The sequence below is a fragment of the Strix uralensis genome, chromosome 15 (genome assembly GCF_047716275.1).
Source record: "Strix uralensis isolate ZFMK-TIS-50842 chromosome 15, bStrUra1, whole genome shotgun sequence".
NCBI classification, from domain to species: domain Eukaryota; kingdom Metazoa; phylum Chordata; class Aves; order Strigiformes; family Strigidae; genus Strix; species Strix uralensis.
In genome coordinates this window covers 11,003,559-11,028,143 of record NC_133986.1, presented here as the reverse complement: position 1 = coordinate 11,028,143, position 24,585 = coordinate 11,003,559, and the positions used below count along the sequence as shown (strand labels likewise).

General features: G+C 45.3%; 2 protein-coding genes across 3 annotated transcripts in view; one reads left to right on the top strand and one right to left on the bottom strand.

Annotated features, from left to right (window-relative positions):
- RAB3IL1 (RAB3A interacting protein like 1) overlaps positions 1-24,585 on the top strand; it is a 74,137-nt gene that overhangs the window by 34,834 nt on the left and 14,718 nt on the right. For both annotated transcript variants that reach the window (XM_074884369.1, XM_074884366.1), the window contains exons 20-23: positions 8,726-8,837; positions 10,364-10,426; positions 12,388-12,583; positions 13,915-14,088. The gene's annotated coding sequence lies outside the window, so the exon portion shown is untranslated. The remainder of the gene's footprint in view (positions 1-8,725; positions 8,838-10,363; positions 10,427-12,387; positions 12,584-13,914; positions 14,089-24,585) is intronic.
- Positions 502-23,271, bottom strand: LOC141950029 (acyl-CoA 6-desaturase-like). The gene is made up of 12 exons (XM_074884354.1): positions 22,430-23,271; positions 17,078-17,188; positions 15,447-15,644; positions 14,881-14,982; positions 13,907-14,032; positions 11,761-11,821; positions 11,209-11,285; positions 10,919-11,016; positions 9,364-9,460; positions 7,768-7,847; positions 6,621-6,746; positions 502-5,269 (listed from the first exon to the last, which is right to left on the bottom strand). Exons 1-12 carry the CDS (start codon positions 22,634-22,636, stop codon positions 5,218-5,220), a joined length of 1,335 nt encoding a protein of 444 aa, XP_074740455.1. The 5' UTR covers positions 22,637-23,271; the 3' UTR covers positions 502-5,217.

The following is a 24,585-nucleotide window of genomic DNA, read 5'->3' as shown; positions in this document are numbered from 1 at the left end:
GCTATAAAAGTCAATGCTATAAAAGTAATTTCACTAATTTTACCCTGTGAAGTGGAAAAATGACTTTCCACAATCACTAGCTAACAGCTCCTCTATAAAAAAAAAAAAAACATAGGCAAAACAAGGGAAGCCATAATCATCAAGTCTGATCCCAAATCCTTTTCTAGAGTTTGGTTCCACAGTGTTCTTATAGTTCTTGGTCTGGAATCTGATTGTGAAATAATAAGAACAGCAATTTAAAGCTGAAATTCAGACTTGAATCACCCTTTATACCTAATCCTACCCTGACCCTCTAAGAATTCTGACTTTAAACATAAGTTCTTGATCTCAGAGCCAGACCTGGATGGTGACATTTATGCCCTAGAAATGTCTTCAGTAGCTTAGTTGGCTTCTCCATGCTACCTCTTAATGGGTTTCTATTGCAGAAGGTGTTCTGAGAGGGAACAGATTCTTTGAGCACTGCAGTGACTCTAGATGTGACTGGAAAAGACACATAAAACATTTTTATGGTCCACAAATAGTTATGATTTTATTGAGCAGTAGAATACACAAGAAAAAAAAATGTTCTTTTTGAGTTATTGAAATGCTTCTTTAAAGAATAATCAGGAGCTGTCCTATAAGGAATGTGGTTTTGATGTTTTAACAACTCTTAGAAAACATTTGAAATGTTAGGGCTCTGTTAGGAAGGCTTTCTTAGGAAAGCATCTACTAGAAGAGGCCGTGCCTAGGACACAGTAACTTGTTACAGAAAGAAAAAGATGTTTTTGCCCTAATGAAGACCTAAAATCCAGCCAGTATGATCAGCCCCTGTAGCAAGGAGTGATGGTGCCTGGAGATACATCCTGGTGAGGCTCTCTGCTGGTGCTCTGAGCCTCCCAAGTGCTACTTCAGTAAGCAGTTCGGATCTTAGACTCCTCAAATCCATGCTTAAAGGAAAACTGAGTGTTTACGTCCCCCAATTCCCCCTGTGCCTCTGCCTGGAAACATGGGGCTAGATTTCATGTTAGTTCACAAAGCTGGCACAGACCCATGGCCTTCAGTGGAGTTAATTTTTGTTGCTGAAGGTGCAGGCTACAGCGTTAACCTACTTCAGAACACTTCTCTAGGCAACCTATAGCAGTGTCTCACCACCCTCACAGTAAATAATAAATAGAAAATCTAGCCAGTGTGCAGAAGTACGTGCTCTGTGGGGGACTCAAATGCTCTATCGAAGGGCGCTGTGTCCTTACCCCTGTCTGTTCCCTGCTCTCAGAGCTGGGGGAGGGTGAGCTCAGTGCAAGATCCAGCTCACCACGAGATGTCCAGGGATGTTGCCAGCCTCTGCCGGCTCCTTTGAGCCTGTGCTCTGCCCTTCATAGCCTCGTGTCTCTAGCATAAACTCTTGTCCAGGCAGATACTAGCGATGAATGGAAGAATATGGGACACCTGATTTCAAGTTGCCTTTTTTTTTCCTCTCACCACCCCCTTGGTATTTTTCCTCCCACTCTGTCATGCATCCTCCCCAGCCGGTTCCCTTCCCACATTTCTCCCATCTCTACTTCTCCCAAAACAGATGCCCATCTCTCTCCTGCCCAGAAGCTTCTCTTGCCTTCGCTGCACTTGCTTCATTTAATGCCTTACTCTGCCAACTGTCTTTGACCATCCTGGTCCTCCAGCTTCTACTTCAGTCCCTGCTAACAAGTGATTGAAGAGAAGCAAAGCCAGTCCTTTCCTGCATACCGTTCTATTATCTGCCCTGAAGCGAACTCTGTGTTTCCAACTCGTGGCCTCTCTCCGTTGCCAAGTGCTCGTGTAGCCAATGATGTGGTTTAGCTGGTTAAATAAACCCTGGCAGCCTCCCAGCATGTTTTACAGATTTTTTGGTGTGTGTGTTTGTGTCTCATTACAGTGCAAATGAATGACCTTTATCAAGAGAGAAAGTGTAAAAGACTTCACCTCATTATTTTCTGAGAAAATACTTAGTTACAGTCCTCAGAAAACTGGGAAAAACTGCTTAAATTTATGTGTTTGAACCATTTTGATGGCTAATTGTAACCTGCAAAGGGACGCTCATCTGTGAGCGATTGCTGCAGGTTAGAGACAAAGCCAAGCAGGGTCATGCGAACTTCATATCCACCTAAGTCTGCAGTTTTACTGAAACTTCTGGAACATCTCCTGTAAACCTGATTACACTTTGGTGCTACTTAAAATTATAACAAGACTCCAGACTTCCAGGGCTCTTTGTCAGGGAAATATTTGACCTGCTCCAGTTAAAGGATGGAGAACTTAAAGGCACATATGAAACAGCTTGAATTTCAAGATAGAGGGCTGGGATTTTTTGGAGAGAGGGGAAGAAACTATATGAGCCAGAGAGGCTTTGCCTGGAAAAGTAACCAGCATCTTACAGTTTCACCAGACAAACTTTTTGCACACTTAAGTTCAATGAATAAGAGAAATGCATGGCTAGTTACAAAGGGTTGGTGTCCTGCTCTTTGCAGAACAGACCTTTTTCTCTTGCAATAGCAAGGACAATGCGTGATGCTTGGAAATCAGTTCTGACTATAACATTGCACAGTTTTTATTTCTAGATTGGAGCAACTGAACATTTTTCATGAAAAGGGAATTTTTCGAGAGTCTGAAAGAAGCAGGTAGCTGGGGAAGAGTTAAGATCTCTCCTGTTCCCCCTTTCTTCCCTTGGGTATCTTGTGCTAAGGTCTTGGGAAAAAAAATGCCCATTTGACTAAAAGCAGGCCTTTTCTGCAGAATCTTGCAGCATAGTTGTTCTCCTTGAATGTTTCAAGTTCTTTTCAGCCATCATCAGTAGTAGATGCTGTCTCCTGGGCACTGTTAGGTGGTTGTGTTGGCAGTACTTTGGATTTTTAGCAGAAAAACAGTCCTTCCAGTAGACTGGTCAGTGGCAAAGAGGAAGCCAAGCTGCTAAAGCAGGACTGTTTACCTAGGCTGAGCTACCAGTTTTCTGCAGTTTCTCTAGGTGTTAAAAAGCAGTTGCCAAAGAAGAAAGATAAGAGAGGGAAGAGGGGACAGCGTTAAGGAGGAAGAGGCATCTGTATTGAGAAGATATTTGCTCTGGAAATAAGAACTGGGAGGGGGTTGAAAAAATATGAACTGTCAGAAAAATAAGCTGAATATTTAAAAGATTGCACTGCTGATGCTACTGTGTGCTTGTGGTCATCCTTGCTGGAGCAGAGACAGTGAGATACATTCAAGGAGTCAGAAAGAGATGCACATACTAAGACAGTCTTAACAATGTTAGCCACAATTCTAGGCTAGCTCGTTACTACCTGTCTGGGAAATTACAGCATCCAGAAGGACTTTATTGTTTGTGCTATTAGAAATCAATTAGAAAACTTGCTCAAAGTCAGTTTGAGCTTCAGACACCCTGGAGACAGTAGGTTTTCATACTAACCATTCCTAGTGATACTCAGGTATTGCCAGAATAAGCCAGAATAAGAACACCAGAATAAGCCGTTTGCAAACCTTAAGTATTATTACCTAGTTTAAGTTGCAGTCCTGCCTATGAATTTCTCATCTGTAAGCAAGGATATAATCTTGTTTTATTCACTGAAGAGGGCGGGGTGGGGGAATAAATTTATTTGTTGAAGTGGCTGGCCAGTCTTGGAGTTGTCTTTGTTCAGGAAGCGCCTTGCTGAGTTTGTGGGACTTTTGTTATCATTCAGGGATTTGATAGAGAAGATCCAGTTTCAGAGCTGAGCAAAGTAATGAGGCATGCAAAATCATTGCCTAATAACGAGAGTATCCCTATTGTGTGTTTTGAGTGAGCAACGAGACAGCTGTTGGAACTGGAGACTGCTTTTGAAACCATGGTCCTTTATCATAAACTCAAGGGTACGTCTCTTCTGTTGTATTACAACTGAATCTAAAGCCCTTGATTTATTTGGGATCAGGTTGCCTGTTAGAGAAGCAACTGGAAGCTGTTCAACCATATCTCCTGATAAGCCATTAATGGATTTTGGTAATTAGGTGTTGGGCAGAATATAGAGTTTTAGACAACTTGTAAGAGGGTTCTCCAGAAGGTTTCATATCTCCAGCACAGGCAGGTGTTTTCAGCTGCCTCCCTGAAGGACTGGGGGGCCAGGTCGAATGGTTGGGCAGCTCCTGCTTTTGCAGGGAGAACTCATTTTCTTCACTGATTGTTCCCAAGAGAAGGGTAAATAGCACCGTGGCTCCTGGCCTCTGACAAGCAGAAACCAGCTTGGTTTCTGCCAGGCATGTGCAGACGGGCAGAACCATGCGTTTCTGCAGCACACAGCCTAACTGCTCTGGTGAAAAGTCCATTTGTGGTTACACTGGAGTACTTGGGAGCAGTTAGTGCATTTTGCTTATGTGACTTATTTTGGTCTTTTGTGTAAGTTACTGACAACCATAATGCTGTGCCAGACCTGTTGCTCATTAAAGAGAAAACAGGCCCTCTCCTAAAGGAGACGTATTGCTGTTTAAGCCCAAAGATCTTCCGCAGACCCCTGGAAAGAGGGGCTGGTCATAAAAATACAGCTATATTAACCCTGCTGACAGGTGGTTAGACGTTAGTTGTGCAGGATCAGTATCACAGCTTTTACTGAAGTGATGCTATGATTAAAGAAAGGAGGGAGAGAAAGGAGGCTCTGGGCAGGGCTGAAAGCCCCATCTCTGTACAGCAGCTGCCGGTCCCTGTGGGCATCACTGCCCACCTGAGCTCACTGTTGTCATGGGCATCATGGACCGTGTTATTTTTTCATTGATAACAAAATTAAACTCTGTGCTGAGCTCTTTAACACAAACATGGGAAAGAAGAAAGAGGCATAAACTGACTGGGGTGTCCTTGGATTGCAAATAGTCACTGAAGCCTAACAACTTTTATGTGTCTGTGAATCAGGGGATTGTGTGGTTTAGGTAGAATTAGAATCTTGTGAAGAAAAGGTCAAGGTTGGATATTAATGCCCTTTTTTTAAACACTCCTTCTCTCCATCCTCTCCTGACCTTCCATTTTGTGCAATACTGGCATCGCTTTTCATCCTCTGAAGCACATTTTAAATTTGTCTGGATTAAACAGGTTGTCTGAGCCCGTACCAGTAGCAGTTGACAAGACAGGAAACTCCCTTCCAACTGTGCATGTAGACATAGACTGAAATCTGAGAGTAAAAGACACGTGTGTGATTTCCCCCCCGCACACCCCCCCATCCCTCCCGGTCACTCACACCTCCCCATTAAGATTCATGTTCACTTATGGAGGTAAGCATCCAGCCATAGAGCTCCAGATTTCTTTAGGGACCTGTGGAAAGAAAATGAAGAGGAAGTTTGTTTGGCATGTGACTCTCCCCTCTGTCATTTTTTTTCCTACAAAGAATCATGTTACTGAATTAGAATATGAATCCTTAGGACCCTGAATGTCTTTCCCCAGTATAGCAGATATAGCAAGAAGAGCTCAGATGAGCAAGAACTTCACCTGAGCCCACTGTGTTGTTTGTAGTCCCTCTGGCCCTCAATAAACAGCAGAGCAGAACTGCTTGGGCTCACCATGTTGCACCTGGAAGGTGTTTCCCTACTTCCCCCTAGGAATTCTCATGCGAAATTTCTTATCTGCATCAGCTCCGCAAATATTACGTGACAGATCTGAGCTGGTTTGGGCCCAAAAGTCCTCTGACAAACAGAATGCAGTCTGGAGGCTGGAAATGTAGCTTTATATGGTTTACTGGAGATGATCCTTCTATCAGGAGGGCAGGTAATTGCTGAGATGGTTTCTGATAGCCTGTGTAGGGAGGTGCGCTCTGTGTGGTGGGATGCTGGGCATCACCACCCCTGGGTCTCAGTGGTGCATGCATTTTCCTGTGCTAATTGGGTAAGAGGATCAAAGGAGGCTTTGAAACAGTTTTCAGCTCTTCTGCATGTTGGGGCCAATCTGCTTTAATTTGCATTTGCTTCGAATGGTTTGAGAGTGGAGATCCCCGGCCTCCAGAATACTTTCTCATGTTCCCTGTCATGAATTATTGCCCTTGGAGTAACTGAGACAGAAACGTTAACCCAGAGCCTGCCTGACAAGGACTATTAGAGTAGGCTTCAACTATGCCTATAGGGAATAGCCCTTTGCTGCTGGCAGGGCTCAAATGGGAAACAGCACGAGCTGTAACCTGATTCATTCCCCTTTGATTCATCTCACTTTGCAGCCTGAAGATGTGCTGCCAGCTCCCGAACGCAAGAATCATCAGCTGTCAGAATAGCATTTAAAAGGGGCATTATAAAAAAGGTCCCTATTAGATCAGGTTAGTACCCATCTAAATGCTAAGTATTCGATGCTCTGCTAGCAGTGCTCTGGTTGCAGAAGCTTATCTGGGGGACAGTTGTTTCTTCCCCCATGATGCAGTGAAGCAGCTTCCCATCTGTTGTCACCTGGCATTAGTCCACTAAATCAATGAAGCTGTGTCATCTCTGCTGTAGGTCAACACTGCTGCAGGTGCTCCTTGGACTGCGATAGGAAGATTATTAATGTAGTGACACCAGATTACAACATATTGACATGGTATTTCTGAAGGGTCTATGCTGTCCTTAATTGTCTGTACTAGAAAAGAAAGGATGTTTGTGTAACAGCAGATTGCAAGCTGCAGATGATACTAGAAGGACCTTACCCAATGATGTCTACAAATGCTTTTCCAAGAGGCTTCTCTTCGTATTGGACTCCATACTTGGCACATAATGACTTCACCAAAGGTTTCACCTTCCAGAAATTGTGCCGTGGCATTGTTGGAAACAGGCTTGAACAGAGAAAGAGAAAACAAACCTGAGAAAACTCTAGAGGCTAACCCCAAGGGATGGGCATCTCTCTCTGCCTCCTCATAGGGGCTAATTATTAATGCCTTCTCCTCAAGCTATACAAGCAGACAAAAGAAAGAGAGGCACAGAGAGATATCCATACTTCAGTCCTCTGTTTCAAGGAGCCTTGTGAAAACTGAATGCTTTGATTCTCCTGCCATGCCTTAAAACAAAGCTGTGTTCAAGAAAGACAATGAAAGTAGTGTCCTCTCTTGCAGGAATTGACAAGTGCGATGTGAGGGAAGCAGGAGTGAGGAAACAAACAGCCTCAGCTGCTGAGATGGCTGCCCATTTCCTTTGGGTAATACCAATTGTTTCTCTCTGAATTGAATTCCCAGTGATGCCCTTTCCCACCTCTGAAAGCTCATGGAACACTGAAGTAGGTAAAGAAGAATTTGGGATCACCTCGCCCTGTGCTGTTCAATGGAGATTTCCTCAGCTGACTTCCAAAGCAGTCAGCTTTACCCTAAAAGCTGTCTCTTTTAAGTTTTCTGTTGTCACTGACAACAGACTTTCCATATGGCCCTGGTTTTAATATCTTTCCTGGAACCTGGTACCCAGCAGCGTACACAGTCCCACACAGCTGTCATGCCATAAAATGCTGAAATGCTTTAGGGGAGAGGAAATTTCTGAAATGGATACTCAAGTTCAAGTAGCTAGCTTAGGATTTGAGTCCATAGCCATTTTAACTGGTAGATACATACTGCTGACTCCTAATTAAACCCCAAATTAAAATTGTGAGAGTGAAAGCTGAAGTATTTAGTAGCAAGAGAGAAAGATGCCATGCCTGTAGTAGAAGCAGACTATGACTCCCAGTATCCTGGGACTCTTTCCTTGGCATATGGTAGCGCTCCAAAAATCCTACCCCATCCCCCACATGTGTCTTTAGCAGACTTTCCCTCTTCTTAAGTCCCGTGTTGTGACAACCTGGTAATGGCCAAACAATTCTGGGTCCATACTCACTGGTGCTCGATTTGAAAATTCAGGTGCCCGGTGAACCAGTCATTGAAAAAGGACTGCTCAATATTGCAGGTAGCTGCTACCTGTGAAGGCAAGAAAGCAGCTGTGAAGATCAGTGAAGTCTCACCAAACATCAGAAGGAAGCTCCTCTTGCAGGGCTGATACGTGTCTTATGGCACTGCTGAGCGGTCAGCGTGCAGAGATGGCTGTGCTGAGGTGGCTGGTTGCAGCAAGGGGGGCTTTAATCCTCCTTCAGGGCTTTACTGTCAGCTGTTGTGCTGCCTGTGTCTCCACAGGTTTGACCGGTGGTAAAAGGGACAATATAAGGAGGCAGTTTGTGGACATACGTGCCAAGTCACGTATCAGTCTGAGTATAGACTCCTAAATCTCTGCTTCTCCCGTTGAAGATGGGATGGTTAACAACAGTACCAAGGTGGAAAGCAGGGGAGGAAAAATGCACGGACACAGACAGCCTGTTTTCCCCATCCTGTCTAGTTATTGCCCAGTTTGCCTTAAGTGCAAGGTGTGAATATTCTGGAAATATTTCTTAGCTACTCTTGCTAGTAATGACTGTAGAATTAGGTAGTCTTTCTCAAAATCCTTTTACACTCTGAACTGGCTAAGCTGTGATTTCTACATAGTGACCATAGGAGATATACTGTCCTCACCTCCCCAGAATGCATTATAAAACCACATCAGTGTCAAGGAGACTTATCTCCCTCTATCCTATATACATTTTCTCTCTCCATCCCATCTCTCTTATTATCCCCCTCCCCAAATGTCTCACTCCCACAATCTCTCTCTGGCTACAAATTCCAGTTGCATAAAATGCTTAAGCAAAAGCTTAAGGTGAACATCTGAACACTCCCATGATTTCAGTTAATCTATTCACATGTTTAATTTAAAACAAATGCTTAGGTGCTTTCCTGAACAGTACTTTTGGCACTTTTTTTTTTTTTAGTGTTTTTAGCATGAGAGAGAGAAATTGGCTGTCAGACATTGACATCTCACCTTCAAGGCCCCATTAACAACTACAGATAGTAATTAACACATGAGATGCTTTCTTCTCTCGGGTAAGTCATACCAGATTCATACAGCCAGTGTCAAAGTTGCTCTTATTATCCTCTAGGTCTGAATAGGGCTTGGACCACTGTAAGTAAGAGGTATCCTTTCAGCAGGGTGGATTTGTCTGACCAGGAGTTAAAAAGATGTAGAAAGCAGCTGATTTTCATTTCAGTCCTTATTGCTGAAATATAAACTTTAGAAACATATTGAGCTCTCTTCAGCTTTGATTTTCATCAGGGCTTTTCTATTTGCTCATAGGCATATGCCAAATACACAGCCCAGGAAAGCCAAATCATTCTTCTTGAACCTGATACTGCCTCAAATCTGAAGGAAGCTTTTGATTGTCAAATTAATTACAGAAGATTGGACTTCCATGGCTTGACTCAGCACTGCTGGCTCTGGGGAGAACATTTTTATGGGAGGGGTCATGGGCAGAGACCATATACTAGTACCTGGGGATAGTGGTGACCCATCTGCTCTTTGAATAAATTCATTTTGGGGTGAGTCAGGGGTATTCTTTCCCCTCCCAGTTACCTGAGAGCTAAGCCAGTCTCTGTGCTTCTCACAATCAATTTCCATTGGAATGTGATTCATCTGGGTGACCCACACAAACCAGTGACTCTCCAGAAACCTTCAAAACCAAACAGGCAAAAAGCATGACAATTTATATAGCAGATCGGGATATGAGGGAAATAGAGTGGGGTTTACAGAGAGCGGCAGGAGACACAACCTGGGAGGAAAGTATTTCTCTGAGGTATTGAACTAAATACCTCTTCTTTCTATGGAAACCAGAGAGAATCACTTCTGTGATGAATTTTCCTTCCCCTCTTTATACCTCTGGGACTAACGCAATTATGATTAAAACAAGCAGGACATTCTACTGGGCTATTCCTCTCCCTCTTCCTCAGAAGTGGATTGATCTCTCATACTACTTTTGCCTTTCGATAAATAAAGATGATCTAACTTCCTGAAAAAAAAAAAGCTTCGATTTAAAAATTCTCAGAACTGCTTTCATCTTTCCCCTTGCTTGAAGGATATACGTTAATTTCAAAGTCCACCTCCCGTTGGTTTTAGCTTTCTGGGTGTCAAGCTCAGCACACTGGAGCTCCCAGCTTCCCTTTGCTCTCTCAGTACCTTTGCCATGTCTCAGCTCTGCCCTGGGCTGGGGATCGCATTAGAGTGCCTTGATTACTGCTTATGGTATATAACTGCATTTTTAGCACCTGTACAGTAGTCTACAGAAATGCACTTTCTTCTCTTTACCCGAAGTAGTTTCTCTATGCTGAGACTTAGATGTATGTTGACAAGGTAGTTGTCCAGAAGTGTCCTTGTTCTAGTCTTTAGGCTTGTTTTCTGAAAGAGCAGGTGATCTGAATTTGTAATTTTGCCTTTCTTCTTGCACTTTTAGCTTAATCAAAATACAGAAGTTTTGGAAATAATGGGTCGGTTGTCCTACATTTTTCAGCTTGATATTTTTTAGCTTGGCTAGGCACTTACACAAATGCATGTTTTGTGAATCTCCTCTTTTCCTTAGGTCCAAAGTGTTTTGAAACTATGAAAACTGAAGTCATGAACAGTGACATTAAATTTTGTGGAGGTAAAATTTCTAATATTGTGAAGGTTTTTGTACATCTGTTGCCATTTCTTTTTACTCAAAAATTTTTTTTTTATAAAATGTTTTTCACTGTGATGAAATGTTTTCCTAAAATTAACTCTTCCTGTGGGACCAAATGCCATCCTTTGGTACTAGCCAGTGACACTTGACTAAAGTGGAAAAAGTGCATAGATGTGTTGGGAGCAGGCAGCGTGTGAGACCGGGGAACAAGGAAAGAAAGGAGAATCCTGGCTGGAACATCACAGGGGCAGGGGAAGATGCTGAGCACCAGAACCAGCTCTGCTGCGGGGAGGTAGAATTGGGAGATGGTGAGTGGAAAGTGAAGCAGTGGGAACAGCCAGGATAACACACAGTGAGGTCAATGACTGCAGATAATCTAAATAAGAAAGGCTGGTGGGGCGCAGCAGAGCTGAGGCTTGGTTCATCTGGCACTGGAGGGAGGGGAGAGCAGTGGGGATGCCCTTTATCTCCTACCTGACAAAAGTGAGGAGAGACAGGGATCCCAGAACGCCGTAGAATGGGGTGTATGTGATGAAGTAGCGCAGGTAGTAGCTGATGGCCCAGGCTAGGTCCTAGGAAAGAGAGAAGACATTAGGCATTGCTTTGCCTGTCTTATATAATGTGTCCTTGCTGGTGATGGTAGGGACGCTGGGTAATTAATACAGCAAAGGGTGATCCCTGCCCACTGGCCTCCCTCCCTACCCAAGTGTGATTTCTTATGAGCCAGCCGGACCTGATAAAGTTCGAGGGAACATTTCACTCACCGCCCAGAACCTGCGCCTGATCATGGTCGAGATGATTTGGATTTGGAAATACACAGGGATGAGCAGAGGCGGGAAGACTGCAAAGCAAAGGGAAACGTTTTGGCCATCAGAGGGGTGGAAAGGCATGTGACATGAGTGAGCCAGTGATTTAGGACTGGTTCTAGGGAAGGTCTGCCTAGCACTGGTGAGAGAGGTGAGGGCTGGTGATGGGGGGTGAAGAAAGGAGGCTCTGCTGCAGACCCACTCATCTCGACTTACCAAAGAGCACTGACTGGCAACATGCATTTTTGCCATGGAGCCTTTAACACAGAGGTTATTTTTTTCCAGTCTCAGTTGCTTACCTTGCTTTACATGACCATGCTGGCAACATTCAAGATGCTTGGATATCACTGAGGAATATACTGAACTGCTTTGGGGACCTGCACAGGGGCTGGTGGTCCTGAGGAAGGGCAGGATGAGTAGGGACATAAGGAGTTGCTCTGCTACACAGTAGAGGCTGGAAAGGTCAGCTAACGTTCGGGGAAAAAGGAAGAGTGCAGGGCAGATACTCACTGAGAAAGAAGTACTCGTGTTGGTGATTGTAAGGCAGGTACTTCAGCTTCTTCTTGCCGTACTGCAGGACACAGAGGAGAAAGCTCAGGTTTGGATTATGACACTCACGTGTGAGAGAAGATTCTCCGCAAATTTATTGACTGGAGAGTTTTGACTAAATTCCTACCACTAGATAAAAAGTGGTTTGGTATGGTTAAATATCTTGACTTTGTAATTGTGCTAGGTGTAAACTAGTATTTAAACTCTTCTGGCTTGATATGCAGATAATTTCTATTTACTTGAGAGCCTGATGGCATTTTTATGCATTTCTCCACCTTTTGCCATGCCTGTGGCTGTGCTAAGAGCTGCTATCATCTCCGTCATTACCAATACAGATGTGATAGGCATAAAATCTGATCTTTGGCAAGTCACTACATGGGATGCCAGTGCAAGACAATGGTCATTTGCATGATTCCATAAATCTATAATGTGTCATGAGTCTGATATGTAAGTGATAGGAAATAGAGTGCTGTCACTGAGAGCTATTCTGCACTGATTTCTGCATTACTACAGCCCACCTACAGAGAGCCGATGCAGAGAAGTTTCTCCAAAGACAGGTTCAGACCTTGGGTGGTTGTGTATTTGCAGGTGCCCATTTTCAGTGAAAAGAGGGAGCCAAGAGCACCCGGTCTCCTAACCTCATCTCCATAGTGAAATATCCAGAGCTATACAGAGGGGGCTTTTTTGATCTTCAGGAGTGTTCATACAAGGAGCTAACGCGGGGAGAATATGGATGCCTGTGAACTTGCATTTTTGCTTCCAGCATAGCAGTTTCCCAGTGAAGGTAAGTCTTGCAGCACCAATAAATCAGGCACATCATTTGCTCTGGTCTGAGCTCTGAAAGGATGCGTGCTTAGCATCATCTGGAAAAGCATTATATGCAAGTGTGAAAGAGTATTGGGATAGACTGATGCTGCCCTAATATTTCAGATACTTTGTAGGAGGGAGATCCAGTTTTCCTTGTTGACATAAATGTTTACATTCTTAGTTTTTCCTTTATGGGGTAGAACCATGGTCTGCTTTTAAACCCATTTATCAGGCACAAGATTTTCCAGTGGGTTGTACCTACACATTTAAGAGCATGATACTGATTTACATCTTCTAGATAATGGCTTTTTTATACCCCAGGAGAAGGCTTTCATTTTAGTCACATATAAGAGCCCTTCTGCCTCTTGAAAATTCTGTGTGCAAGACATTCTCTATACATGTCCATATACCAGTATGTATGTCCCCTACATGTGCCTGGAGTTACTTTCTCAATAGTATAAAAGCTGGCTGAGAAACCATGAACTTTTTAAGAATGTGTTCCCCTGTGTTGTACTTGCTGCAGACGTTTGTTTTCTTTGGTTTGTTTTTTGTTTTTAAAACTAGAAATCCTTGTTCCATTGTAAAAATGACCAAGAATGGTACATGGTTTAAGTTCTCTGTGTAGGTTTCTATACAGTAGACAGTAAATATTTTGGCTCTAGAAGGATGGATTGAATTAAAATCCCTTAACGTAGCCTGTTATTTTATGTGCAGCATGTAGTTAATGTAAGAAAGTAAGGAAGTATTGCTTATGCAAGCAGTATCCCTTCAACTGCATGGCAAAGGCTTCAGTGGAGAGGACCTTGTACAGATTGTCTGGTGCACAGCTGCGCTGACTAATACGGGAAGATATTTTCTGTGGAAATGGAAGATCATTTTTTAAATGTTCTTGATGAAGTACTGAGGAACACCATATTTTCCCCTCATGTTGATATTTCAAGCCAACAGGATGAAGTTGTCTTTAATGGCTTTCTACTTAATTTCCCATCCCACCTTCATTGCTTTTCCCAAGCTACCCCAAAACACTTTCTCCTGTGGACAGTATGGGAAATGGATAGTGAATTATATAGTCAGTGTCGCTCTTCAGTCCAAGGTTAGGGAGGATGTGATGGCCAAACTCCTGTCAGACAACACAGTCAGATTAAATCCCTGGATGAAACATTTCCCTTTTTTAGCATTCCTGGAAGTCTTGACTGTGTAAGTCATGTCTACCAATACTGGCCAACTACTGGTTTTGCACAAGCATTCTCTGAAGCCCTTTAGGATAATGGTTTTCCACGTTTTACCCACTTTGCCTTACCTCAACAGGCTGCGTATCTCCGAGGACAAAAATATGCAGCATGTTCACGTCTGGGTCCTTCTTGAATATGTTGGGCTTGGCATGGTGTTGGAAGTGACGATGGTTCCACCAGTTTGCAGAGGCACCCTGGGCAGATACAAGAACGAGGAGTTCATCTGTGGGAAACTACAGTTCCTCTAATGGTAGGATTACCCATTCATTTATATAAACCAACATAGTACAACTCAGATTATGGCCAAACTTTTGAAATAGCAATAAGCAGGAAGTGGCTCAGCTGTCAGCTGCTGTGAGACTGCTGGTTTCAGAGGGCTGCTTTGCCCTCGCTAAGGATCATCCACATTGAAAGAACAGGGAATAAATATACTCTGAGTCGTGTGTCACCATGGCTTCCCACGTGTGAAGCTGAATCATGGAATCATAGAATCACTTAGGTTGGAAAAGACCTTTAAGATCATCAAGTCCAACCATTAACCTAACACTACCAAGTCCACCACTTATACTGCCTGTGAGGAACCAGGCAAGACAAGGTGAGTTTGTGAGAATGGGCAAAGCTATGTCCCACCCTCTATAAGTTCCTACTGCAGGTGGGTGCTGAAATTCCTGGACTGCCCAGGATAGAAGTTCTGAAGGCATCTTGAATGGATGGGATGTAGGAGGATGGGACATTTGAAAACTATTATGCCTTAGTGGAGTGCATGCTTAAAATATGACAGGATGTTAAAATAGGGTTTTATGCAATTTAATAAGCTTTGTCCTCAGCCGCTATAACTTGGTGTGGTTCCACTGAGGCTTGTGGAACTACTGTGGTCTGTATCAGCTATGATACAGTCTCTTATCTCTTCTGTGCAATGGTCAATAACTTCTCTGTGCATCTGCTCACTGTGGAAAGGCTTAGAGCTGCAGTTCCCTGCTTTAACGTAGTCAAAGTGGCTGCAGTTGTTTCCACAGTACCCCGGGTCCGTAATGTCCTTTACCTTCAGGTGTCCAATGATAAACTTGTGGACAATGTGGTTCCAGGAAGACTTCTTAAAGACAGAGAGGTGTCCAAAATCATGTTGCAGCCACCCTGCCTGGGCCTGAGGTGAAGGGAAATCAAATAGTTAGGAAGCTGTTTGAAGTCAGAGTTAAGCACAAAAGGAAATGGACATAGAAGGCAAGTTGTGAGTGTGAGGAAGAGAGGGGATTAATTGAAGTGAGAAGGTGAACATCTCTGGTTTCATTCTGGAGGGGAACATAGAATCATAGAATCATTTACGTTGGAAAAGACCCTTATGATCATCAAGTCCAACCGTAAACCTAACACTACCAAGTCCACCAACATTTGGAAAGAAAGGCCAAAGAGACGAGAAAAATGTGTGAGCCACAATCAGCAGCAAGTAGGGGTGGCCAGAAGGCACCACAGTCTTAGGTGTGTTGTGAATATTTTTCACTGGTGTGAATATTTTGCACTGTTAATTTATCTAATATGAAAAGTTCAGTGCACACTGGCCTTCTCCTGAGTGATTTGTGTAGCCAGGATGCTATGCCTACTGCTTCTCACCTGGGAAGTTGTAAGGACGCAGGCAAGGATGAGAGTTGTGATCCAGCCAGTACCGAAGTATGAAACCATTAACCAAGCCAAAACTTCCATTGCAATAATATGGCCCAAGTAAAGAGAGAAGAACAAAGGATTTGCTCTGAACAAGTTCATGTCCTCTGCTGTCTTCCTCAGGGTCCGGAAATCCTCCACCAGCTGGGACTGCAAAATAGACATGTAAGGCACAGTATGCAGCTTATAACTAAGTCTGAATGTGTCTGGGGAAGGAAGGCCAAGTTCCATCCTAAGGACCCTGGCTGTTTCTTGCACTGGTTGGCTACTCCAGAAGTGAGGAAGGACCTGCCTCCATATTCACCCTGTTTTCTGGCTTTTCATCACAGTTTCCTATGAATAAACATCCTGGCTGGTCTGAGCCCATGTCCTGACCTTTTGCACCTTGAGCTAGGAGAGTAATTCAAGCCTGCTGCTGTGAATCAGCAGCACTACCTGGCTCTGTTGAGAGTTACATCAGCTGATGACTCTCGTCTGAATGAGCTTTACAAGTATTAAAGAGGCAGCTGGAGGAGGAGATATTTCAGTCCTATTACTTATGCATAATTCCAGAGCTCTGATGAGGAGCACCCAATATCAGAGTTCCTGTCATCTATTTAATATGTGGGTCAGCTACTGTGCAATCACTCATGAAGAGCATTCCTGAGCTAATGCAGGTTTGCATTGTCTCTTCTATTGTGGGTGATACAGATGTATCATAATCATGGCCTGTCACAAACAACGGGACAGGATTGAGTTTCGTGGCAAGAGCTAGTCATGCCATGCACTGCGCCTGAATAATGAATGAACTGTCTGGGAGGGATAGAGCTGCCCTGAGGATGCAGGGTGGGTGGAAAAGGTACTTGCTGGGTTGCTGCTGCTTAAGAACAGCCACCAAAATGAGACATCTTATTCACCTCACCCATCAGTGCCTACTGCTCGTGCCATGCGTGGCACAAATGCAGCTGCTCTCCAGAGCTTTGCTGGTACTGGGCTCAGTGGGATAAGCCAGTTTGAGTCTCAAAGAGATACTTCCCTGGGAGTAATCTGTCAAAGGGAGTGGCAGAACAAACAGTGAAAGGGAGTGAAGTCTTGTTGAGGTGGTGAGCAACTTGTTTGGAAGTCTTTTGAGACTTCTTCAAAGAAGTCTCTTCAGACTTCTTTTCCCCACTTCCCCCATAACAGGCCAGTGATGACATGTGTTTTAGGGCTTGGTCACCAGAAAAGGAATAGCAGAAGGGACACCAGTCACAAGAGCTGGTGCACATTTTCCAGTTCACATTTCCCTCCCGTGTGGGATCAGTCCAGCCTGGGCACCTGGAATGTGTTGCTAGAAACGGGACATGATTACCACAGACAGAGCTGTTGGTGGCTCTGAGGGAAAGGAAAGGCTTGTACTGCCCGTCTGAATGTGTCGTCTCCCTCTCACACGTTTTAATCTATACTGGGATGCGCACATTGCTCCACGGAGATGTTCAGCCACTGAGCACTTTTCTCCCCCTGTAGTGAAGAGACCTTTATAATCTGACCTGGAGGACACCCCGAGAGGAAAGAAATGATAGAACACACCCATCATAAAGTCCAGCTCGGAAACAAATACTCACGTTTTTATCTCGGTCCTGACTAGGTTCCCCTGGAGCAAGCTCTCCAATAAGTAACGGCTTGAGAAACTTTTGCACCAAGGTGGGATTGATGTGGAAGGCCTGGAATGCATCCTGGAGTAGACATACGAGTAATTGTGTGAGACTCAGGAGTAAGCTGTTGCTTCCTACTCATTGTGTCATTTCCATCCCCCTCCAGCACTGTCCTCCTATGCAGTGCCCCCCCACGTTACTGTGAAAGAGGGGTGCCAGACTGACTTCCACCTCTGTGATGGTTGTTCAGTGCAGTACTAGAGGCTGATGAGTTTGCTTATTTAGTAAGAAGCGCATGGTGAGATCTGGGCTGCTGTTTAGACATATGGTGAAAGGCACCTCAAGAAATTTTTTCTAAGCAACTAAATACCTAAATCCTGTTAATTCCCTTAGAAGGTAGGCAGAGAGGAATTTGTGCAAATCCCCACTAGGATATAAATACCCTTTGAAAGTCTGCTGCTTGGAGGCAATTCAAGAGGGGAGGTGACTGTGGTGACTGAACCAGGACATGACTGCAGATACAGAAAATATTACTGGATGTTTTGGCCAGACCTGTAGATCTCAGCACTAACACAGCTGAGGAAAACGTGGTGACTCTTCATTGAGTCAGGCATTGGAGACTGTCTTTCTCTTTTTGTTCTGTAAGATGACTAACTGAATGCTGCCTTAACTCTTCTGTATTCTAGAACCATATTCTATACATATAGGCAATTCCATCTCCATGCAAGTCCAAGTAAAATGTCTTAGAAAGGAACCAAACCAAAAACTTGGTTGTATACCAGAACCTTAAGCAACTGCTGTCAAGTGCTTGCTGTCAAGCTTTGCAGTGGCTAGGACCCCGTTCAAAAAGGGATCTACACCAAAAAGCAACGTCTTGAAGAGATTATAGTTATCAATACATGTGATAAGACCTGTCATTTCTACTGTGCTGTGGTACACGCCTGCTTGTCCCTATAAGAGGCCCATTAATATTTTGCAAAACTGCTTGTATATTTTCTACTCAGTATCTGCCTTGAATGTTGGGTACATTTTACTGAAGTCTCTCCAACATGTGACAATAGACATAAATAGCTTGTTAAGTTTCAGCAACAGAATCTAATTGAGGGATGAAACTCAATGTTGATGAAACTTGTGAAAAAAATCCTATCGCATATACTCCTGAGGCTATAGAAGTATACTCCTGACTACAGAAGTTTTGCTGTGGGAGGTATATAAGGAGGGAGAGTGAAAGCTGATCAGAGCCATTTAACTTGGAAGTTAAAGACATGATATATGAGAAGTTAGAGATGCAGCACTGGTAGGGGGCTGGGGGGAGAGAAGGGCTAGATACAGGTGCGCAGGAGAGAGAGAAAACTCTGTGGAATGATTTAAAGATTATAAAAGCCATAAAATGCCAGAGTCTATGGAAGAAGAAGTAAGGAGAGGGGGAAAAAAAAAGTCATTTCAATGGGGGAGGCAAACCGAAATGCCAGGAATGAAACTGAGGTGCACTTTTGCTGTAAAGCACCAGAATTCCATTGTTACTCTCAGCTCAGCTCTCATGCTAGAACCCAGACTATCCCCTTTTGTAACCAATGTCAGGGACAAAGTGATCCCTGTTACCACAGGGGGAAGTTTGGATCAATCTGTCAGGTTCAGGAGGACTAAGACCAGGGCTTTTTGACTGCACTGGGTTAGCCACTGGTGTTATTTTATTGGTGCCAAAATGAAGGTAGAACTCTACGGCCAGCAAAGCTGTTTCTACAGCCCTGTGCTGCAGACAGTTTGGAGTTTCCCATGCAAAGAAATAGTTGTCTTGAATCATCAGCTTTCTTCTCTACTTTGAGGAATCTGATTCACTTTGCCATAATTTCTGGATACTTCACCCTTGCTGGTGTTATCCCCACAGCCCGAGGTTAAGAAATACTGTCCTCTCCCTTCTACAGAGGGGATGATACACTAGAGGACTGACTTGCCCAAGGTTACAACTGGTGGCAGACCAGCCTTGAGCCTTTTTTACCGGTGATTCAGTTACTGTAGGTTTTGCTGCTCTTGGACCCATTAATGTGTCACTGTCTGGTTGCAGTTTCCTTCCCTGGTACAATTTGCAGATGATGTGGAAGAGGAGGGAAGAGCAGAATGAGTGGGGAAGTGAATAGCTGACTGTACCTGCTGCAAGGTTTTGCAATTTTGGGGTGAAAAAAGGGGAAGAAGGGGAAAGAGGGAGAGGGTAAACACATAAGAAGCATTAAGGAATGTTGACTCAATATTATTTAGACTAATGGGGATAAAAAAGTCTTTGGGGGTCTGACCGGGTACCACCTGATCACCGTGCTGGAGAGCTCGCTGATTTGTGTTGTATTAGTTGGGGGGTGACTCAGAACAGCAGCTTCTGGCTGACCACCTAGAAGGTATTTTTGTCTACCTGGGGCTTCCCTGGCCGTAGCCTGGCTGTCGTCTTAACATGCTTATAAATGCTCTGTGATGACTTTTCCAGGGAGAGTTCTCCTCTGCCTCTGAACTTAATAGCCTCACTTCTGTCTGGATGGGGTGAAAAGTAAAGGTTGGAACTGGTCAGAAATGCAATCATGCACGTCAAAGTACAGTTGTTACGCAAAACTACACGACCTAGCTTCCACTTCACTGCTATTGCAAGCCTATGCCATGAAGGAAGTTCTGGCAGCAGGAAAGTTTTACCTTCACTGTGAAGTAAAACATATATATGTCATTGGCAGGTGTAGAGAATGGGTTTTTCAGTGTAACCTCCAAGCAGGAGGGAGAACATAATCTCCTGATTACTCTTACCATCATCAGACAGAAAGCTACAGTGGTGGAAGGAGTGCTTTTTTATTAGCTATATCTCATGCATCTCCTTTACTAATAGGTCCTGAATGTAAGATACTACCTGAATTTTGGAATTGTCCTCAGTTCTGTACTAGAGATAAAAAGCAAAAGGCAAAAGGTAGTCTCAGGGAAGTGCCATGTGGTATTTACACCTGACCTCCCAACTTTGCGGTCTACTGGCTAAATAAGCTGAAGTGTCTTATGGGAAGTGGGCAAGTGGGAATGATTCCAGATGCTTTTGCTGAAAAAAATCTTCGTATTATTGAGGTATGAACTGTACTTGAGCATTTGAAGTGCTCAGTGCAGTCAGGACAAGGATGTTTTTTCACATCCTTGAACATCTCTGAAACAGAGACCGTAAGGTGCCTTCCTATACTCTTGCTTTCATTTTCTGAAGACAACTGTGCTTGATGTGATGGTACCAGAACAGGCTGTCCCAGACTAGTATGCTGTCTCAGCATGTGAAAGTATGGCCTAAAATAAATGAAACACTCAGTGTTGTTACTACCTGTAGGGGAAATTTGTGCCTAAGCTAGCCTGGGCTCTCCTAACCTGACTGGCATTAGCACGCTGAACATAACAGCTCCCGTGGAAGCTTCTCAGTTAGCTGTCGTGTGAGCATCCTGAGAGGAATTAGCTCACACATCCCCAAGCAGGGTAACTTTAGAGCAGCCTGGCACAGATGTGGAGTTCAGTGAGTGCGTCAGCGGGCAGCTTGTGGTAGCTGGATACACATGACCCTCTCAAGGATTGGTCCAAGGTAAATGGACAAGATGCTGAGGTTCCTTTGGGGCATGTTTGCTGGGCTGGAGGTCCTAACTACATGTGGTGCTAAGGAGAATCTGAGAAAGATGGAAACCATGTATGAACTAGGAATGTAAACACGTTAAACTGAATTTTTATCATTGCCTTTTCCTCCTTCTAAAGTCTTCCAGTTGTGGTATCTTGCAACACAGAATGAAACCTGTTAGTTAAGCCTTGACAGGGCCAAGGCCAAGGCTTTCTCAGGCTGAATGAGAGAGAGGTTTTTTTAGCAGTAAACTGTTATTCACCACAGGGAAGCTGGAAACCAGATGCCAATTCTGGTTTAGTGCTCAGAGCAGTGATGAACAATTTCAGAGCATTCTTAAGACCATGCCTTCATGGAGCGTGCTCTGAGTATAGTGGGATGCAATGTACCCTGGGGAGGTGGGAGGAGGACCAGCAGTAGTAAAATCACAAACCTGTGCTTCAGTCTCCCTTGTAAGGACTGAGACAAACACAATAGCAGATGCTTTTTGGTTTCTAGTGGAGATATTGGAGTTAAATTCTTGGGAATAGGAGTCAAACTCCTCAGGTTTCAGCAGGCCTGCTTTAAGCAGCTGAAAGTAAAACCTGGTCCATCTTTTTGCGGGAGAAAGCTATTCATTCAGAGGATTTATTGGAAGGGGACAGGAACACCAAAGCACATCTCAGTGCTTCAAGGAAAAGAATGGAAGATAACCACGGACAACAGGCAAATGGAGACTGACGGAAAGGTCAGAAATTCTTGCCAATTAATTCTGTCACACACAGAGCCTCCTCCTTGCTAAGGTGTTAAGAGCCGTGGGAGATGAACAGTTAATATTACAGCTTGGTCTCTCCTGCCGCTTACCATGCACACCATGCACATATTCGGGAAAGCTCTGAGGCAGTTTAAATTTTATGAACTATGGGCTAATGCCCTGGGGAGAGAACATGCTCTCTGGATGCACTTCTGAAGAAGGTGGCTTTGAGGGAAACTGCAGACAGCTGTTTCTGAGGCAATTTGTTCATTTTTCAAGGGTTTTTGTTTGTTTGTTTTGGGTTGGTTTTTTTAATGTTGCTGAAACATGAGAGGTAGCTGAATCCAGCTATGAAGTGAAGGAGCAGCTGTAGCAGCAGCAAATGGTTTTCTATTTTTTTTTTTCCTTTTCTGTGGAAACCTGTAACTAAATTCTCTAGAGAATTCTCTCCTGAAAAACGCTAAAAAGCTCCTTGTTTTAAAGCCTCAAGCTCACCCTCCTCACAGAAGCAACTTTGAAACACAGACTGGCCTCTCATTAACCCTTTCTTGTGCTTGGCTGCTGTGACTCTGCATGTCATAAGCTACACACTGAAGAGGGGAAGACTTGGGACTCTTTGCTCATGAATTCAGAGCTCCAGGCACAATACAAACAAGACACAAAGACAAGACAGTAGGACTTAAGCAGAGCCGAGCAATCTCTACCGACCAATCTTCCAGAGGCTGCGAATTGCCATGGCTCAACGGAGTTGATCGCCAAGGAGATGCATCGATTGGGACCAACCTTTTCGCTCCCACAAAACAGCGATAGAGCTGAGCTGGGTGCTCAGCAGGTGTTAGAGAGATGGGGGAAGAGAGGCAGACAGCTTGGCTGCACAAAACCTGGCTCACTTCTCAGTAACCACCGGGAAGGACCTGGCAGGGGTTGCTGGCGAGAGCCGGGGGGCAGCCGCGTGTGTCTGGGCGTGGGTCCTTACCGTGGCATCTTCGCCGGCGCAGTGGCTGATCACTCGGTGACCCCCCGGGTGTCTGTTTGCCCACTTGGTGACATTATAAACCTTTCGCTCTATCACCAGCCACTTGTCGGTCCTCAGGTTGTGCTTCTGGATCTCCTCCCAGGTGTAGAAGCGGATCTGCGCCTCCGGCTCCCCCGACTCCCCTCCTTTCTCACCCCCTTTCCCCATGGGGCCGCTTCTTTGTCTTCTTGCCCAAAGAGGCGGGGGGGGGGTGTATGTGTGAATCTCTCCCTGCGCTTCTTAGGGCTGAGCCGGCGGGGGAAAGAGCTTTTTCTTGCGTGATTTAACTCAGCTGATCCCCTGTTCTCTCCCTCTGCCTTCGCTCATGTCCTCCCTTCTCTTTGTCTTTCGCTGCCCGGCCCTTGCGCTCTCCCCGCTTGCTCGGAAGTGCCCCCTAGGCTGGTTTTCCCCGCACTGAGCCACTTTCTCCTCGCACACAGCCCTGTTTTGTGGGAAGCTCGGCCCCTTTCACCCCCCCCAGCATCCTCCCCCCGCCAGCATCCTCCTCCATTCAGTACCGGCGAGGTTTCCACCGGGATCAGCAGAGCCCCGGCACCAATCCCGGCGCTGCCGCCGCCCGGCCGGGCTCTGCCATTGGCCCGGCGCGATCTTTCGAAGCCGGGAGCCGGCAGCCGGCCAGGCCGGGCCGTGGGACGGGACCTGCGGGCACCCCTGTCGCGCCTCCTCTCTCCCAGCTTCTTCGCTTCAGGATTTTGGCTCCTGCTTTATAAAGTTTCCCCCCTTTTCCCTTCCCCCTCCCCCCCTTTTTCCCCCTTCTTTTTATTCCCCCCCTTACTTTCCCCTCTTTTCCCCTTTTTTCCTCTTTTTCCACTTCCCCCTTTTCCCTCTTTTCCCCCTTTTTCCTCTTTTTCCTTCCCCCCCCTTTTCCTTCCCCCCCTTTTCCTTCCCCCCCCTTTTCCTTCCCCCCCCTTTTCCTTCCCCCCCCTTTTCCTTCCCCCCCCTTTTCCTTCCCCCCCCTTTTCCTTCCCCCCCCTTTTCCTTCCCCCCCCTTTTCCTTCCCCCCCTTTTCCTTCCCCTTCCCCCCCTTATTTCCCTTTTTCCTTTTTTCCTTGCCCCTTCTCTTTCCCCCCCTTCTCTTTCCCCCCCTTCTCTTTCCCCCCCTTCTCTTTCCCCCCCTTCTCTTTCCCCCCCTTCTCTTTCCCCCCCTTCTCTTTCCCCCCCTTCTCTTTCCCCCCCTTCTCTTTCCCCCCCTTCTCTTTTCCCCCCCTTCTCTTTTCCCCCCTTCTCTTTTCCCCCCTTCTCTTTTCCCCCCTTCTCTTTCCCCCCCTTCTCTTTCCCCCCCTTCTCTTTCCCCCCCTTCTCTTTCCCCCCCTTCTCTTTTCCCCCCCTTCTCTTTTCCCCCCTTCTCTTTTCCCCCCTTCTCTTTTCCCCCCTTCTCTTTTCCCCCCTTCTCTTTTCCCCCCTTCTCTTTTCCCCCCTTCTCTTTTCCCCCCTTCTCTTTTCCCCCCTTCTCTTTTCCCCCCTTCTCTTTTCCCCCCTTCTCTTTTCCCCCCTTCTCTTTTCCCCCCTTCTCTTTTCCCCCCTTCTCTTTTCCCCCCTTCTCTTTTCCCCCCTTCTCTTTTCCCCCCTTCTCTTTTCCCCCCTTCTCTTTTCCCCCCTTCTCTTTTCCCCCCTTCTCTTTTCCCCCCTTCTCTTTTCCCCCCTTCTCTTTTCCCCCCTTCTCTTTTCCCCCCTTCTCTTTTCCCCCCTTCTCTTTTCCCCCCTTCTCTTTTCCCCCCTTCTCTTTTCCCCCCTTCTCTTTTCCCCCCTTCTCTTTTCCCCCCTTCTCTTTTCCCCCCTTCTCTTTTCCCCCCTTCTCTTTTCCCCCCTTCTCTTTTCCCCCCTTCTCTTTTCCCCCCTTCTCTTTTCCCCCCTTCTCTTTTCCCCCCTTCTCTTTTCCCCCCTTCTCTTTTCCCCCCTTCTCTTTTCCCCCCTTCTCTTTTCCCCCCTTCTCTTTTCCCCCCTTCTCTTTTCCCCCCTTCTCTTTTCCCCCCTTCTCTTTTCCCCCCTTCTCTTTTCCCCCCTTCTCTTTTCCCCCCTTCTCTTTTCCCCCCTTCTCTTTTCCCCCCTTCTCTTTTCCCCCCTTCTCTTTTCCCCCCTTCTCTTTTCCCCCCTTC

Coding starts and splice junctions, on each gene's coding strand:
- LOC141950029 (XM_074884354.1), bottom strand. CDS start 22,636: ATGGGGAAAGGGGGTGAGAAAGGAGGGGAGTCGGGGGAGCCGGAGGCG. Junction 6,747..7,767: donor AATTTTCAAATCGAGCACCA/GTGAGTATGGAC, acceptor TCTCTGTTCAAG/CCTGTTTCCAACAATGCCAC. Junction 5,270..6,620: donor GCATTTGTAGACATCATTGG/GTAAGGTCCTTC, acceptor TTCTTTCCACAG/GTCCCTAAAGAAATCTGGAG.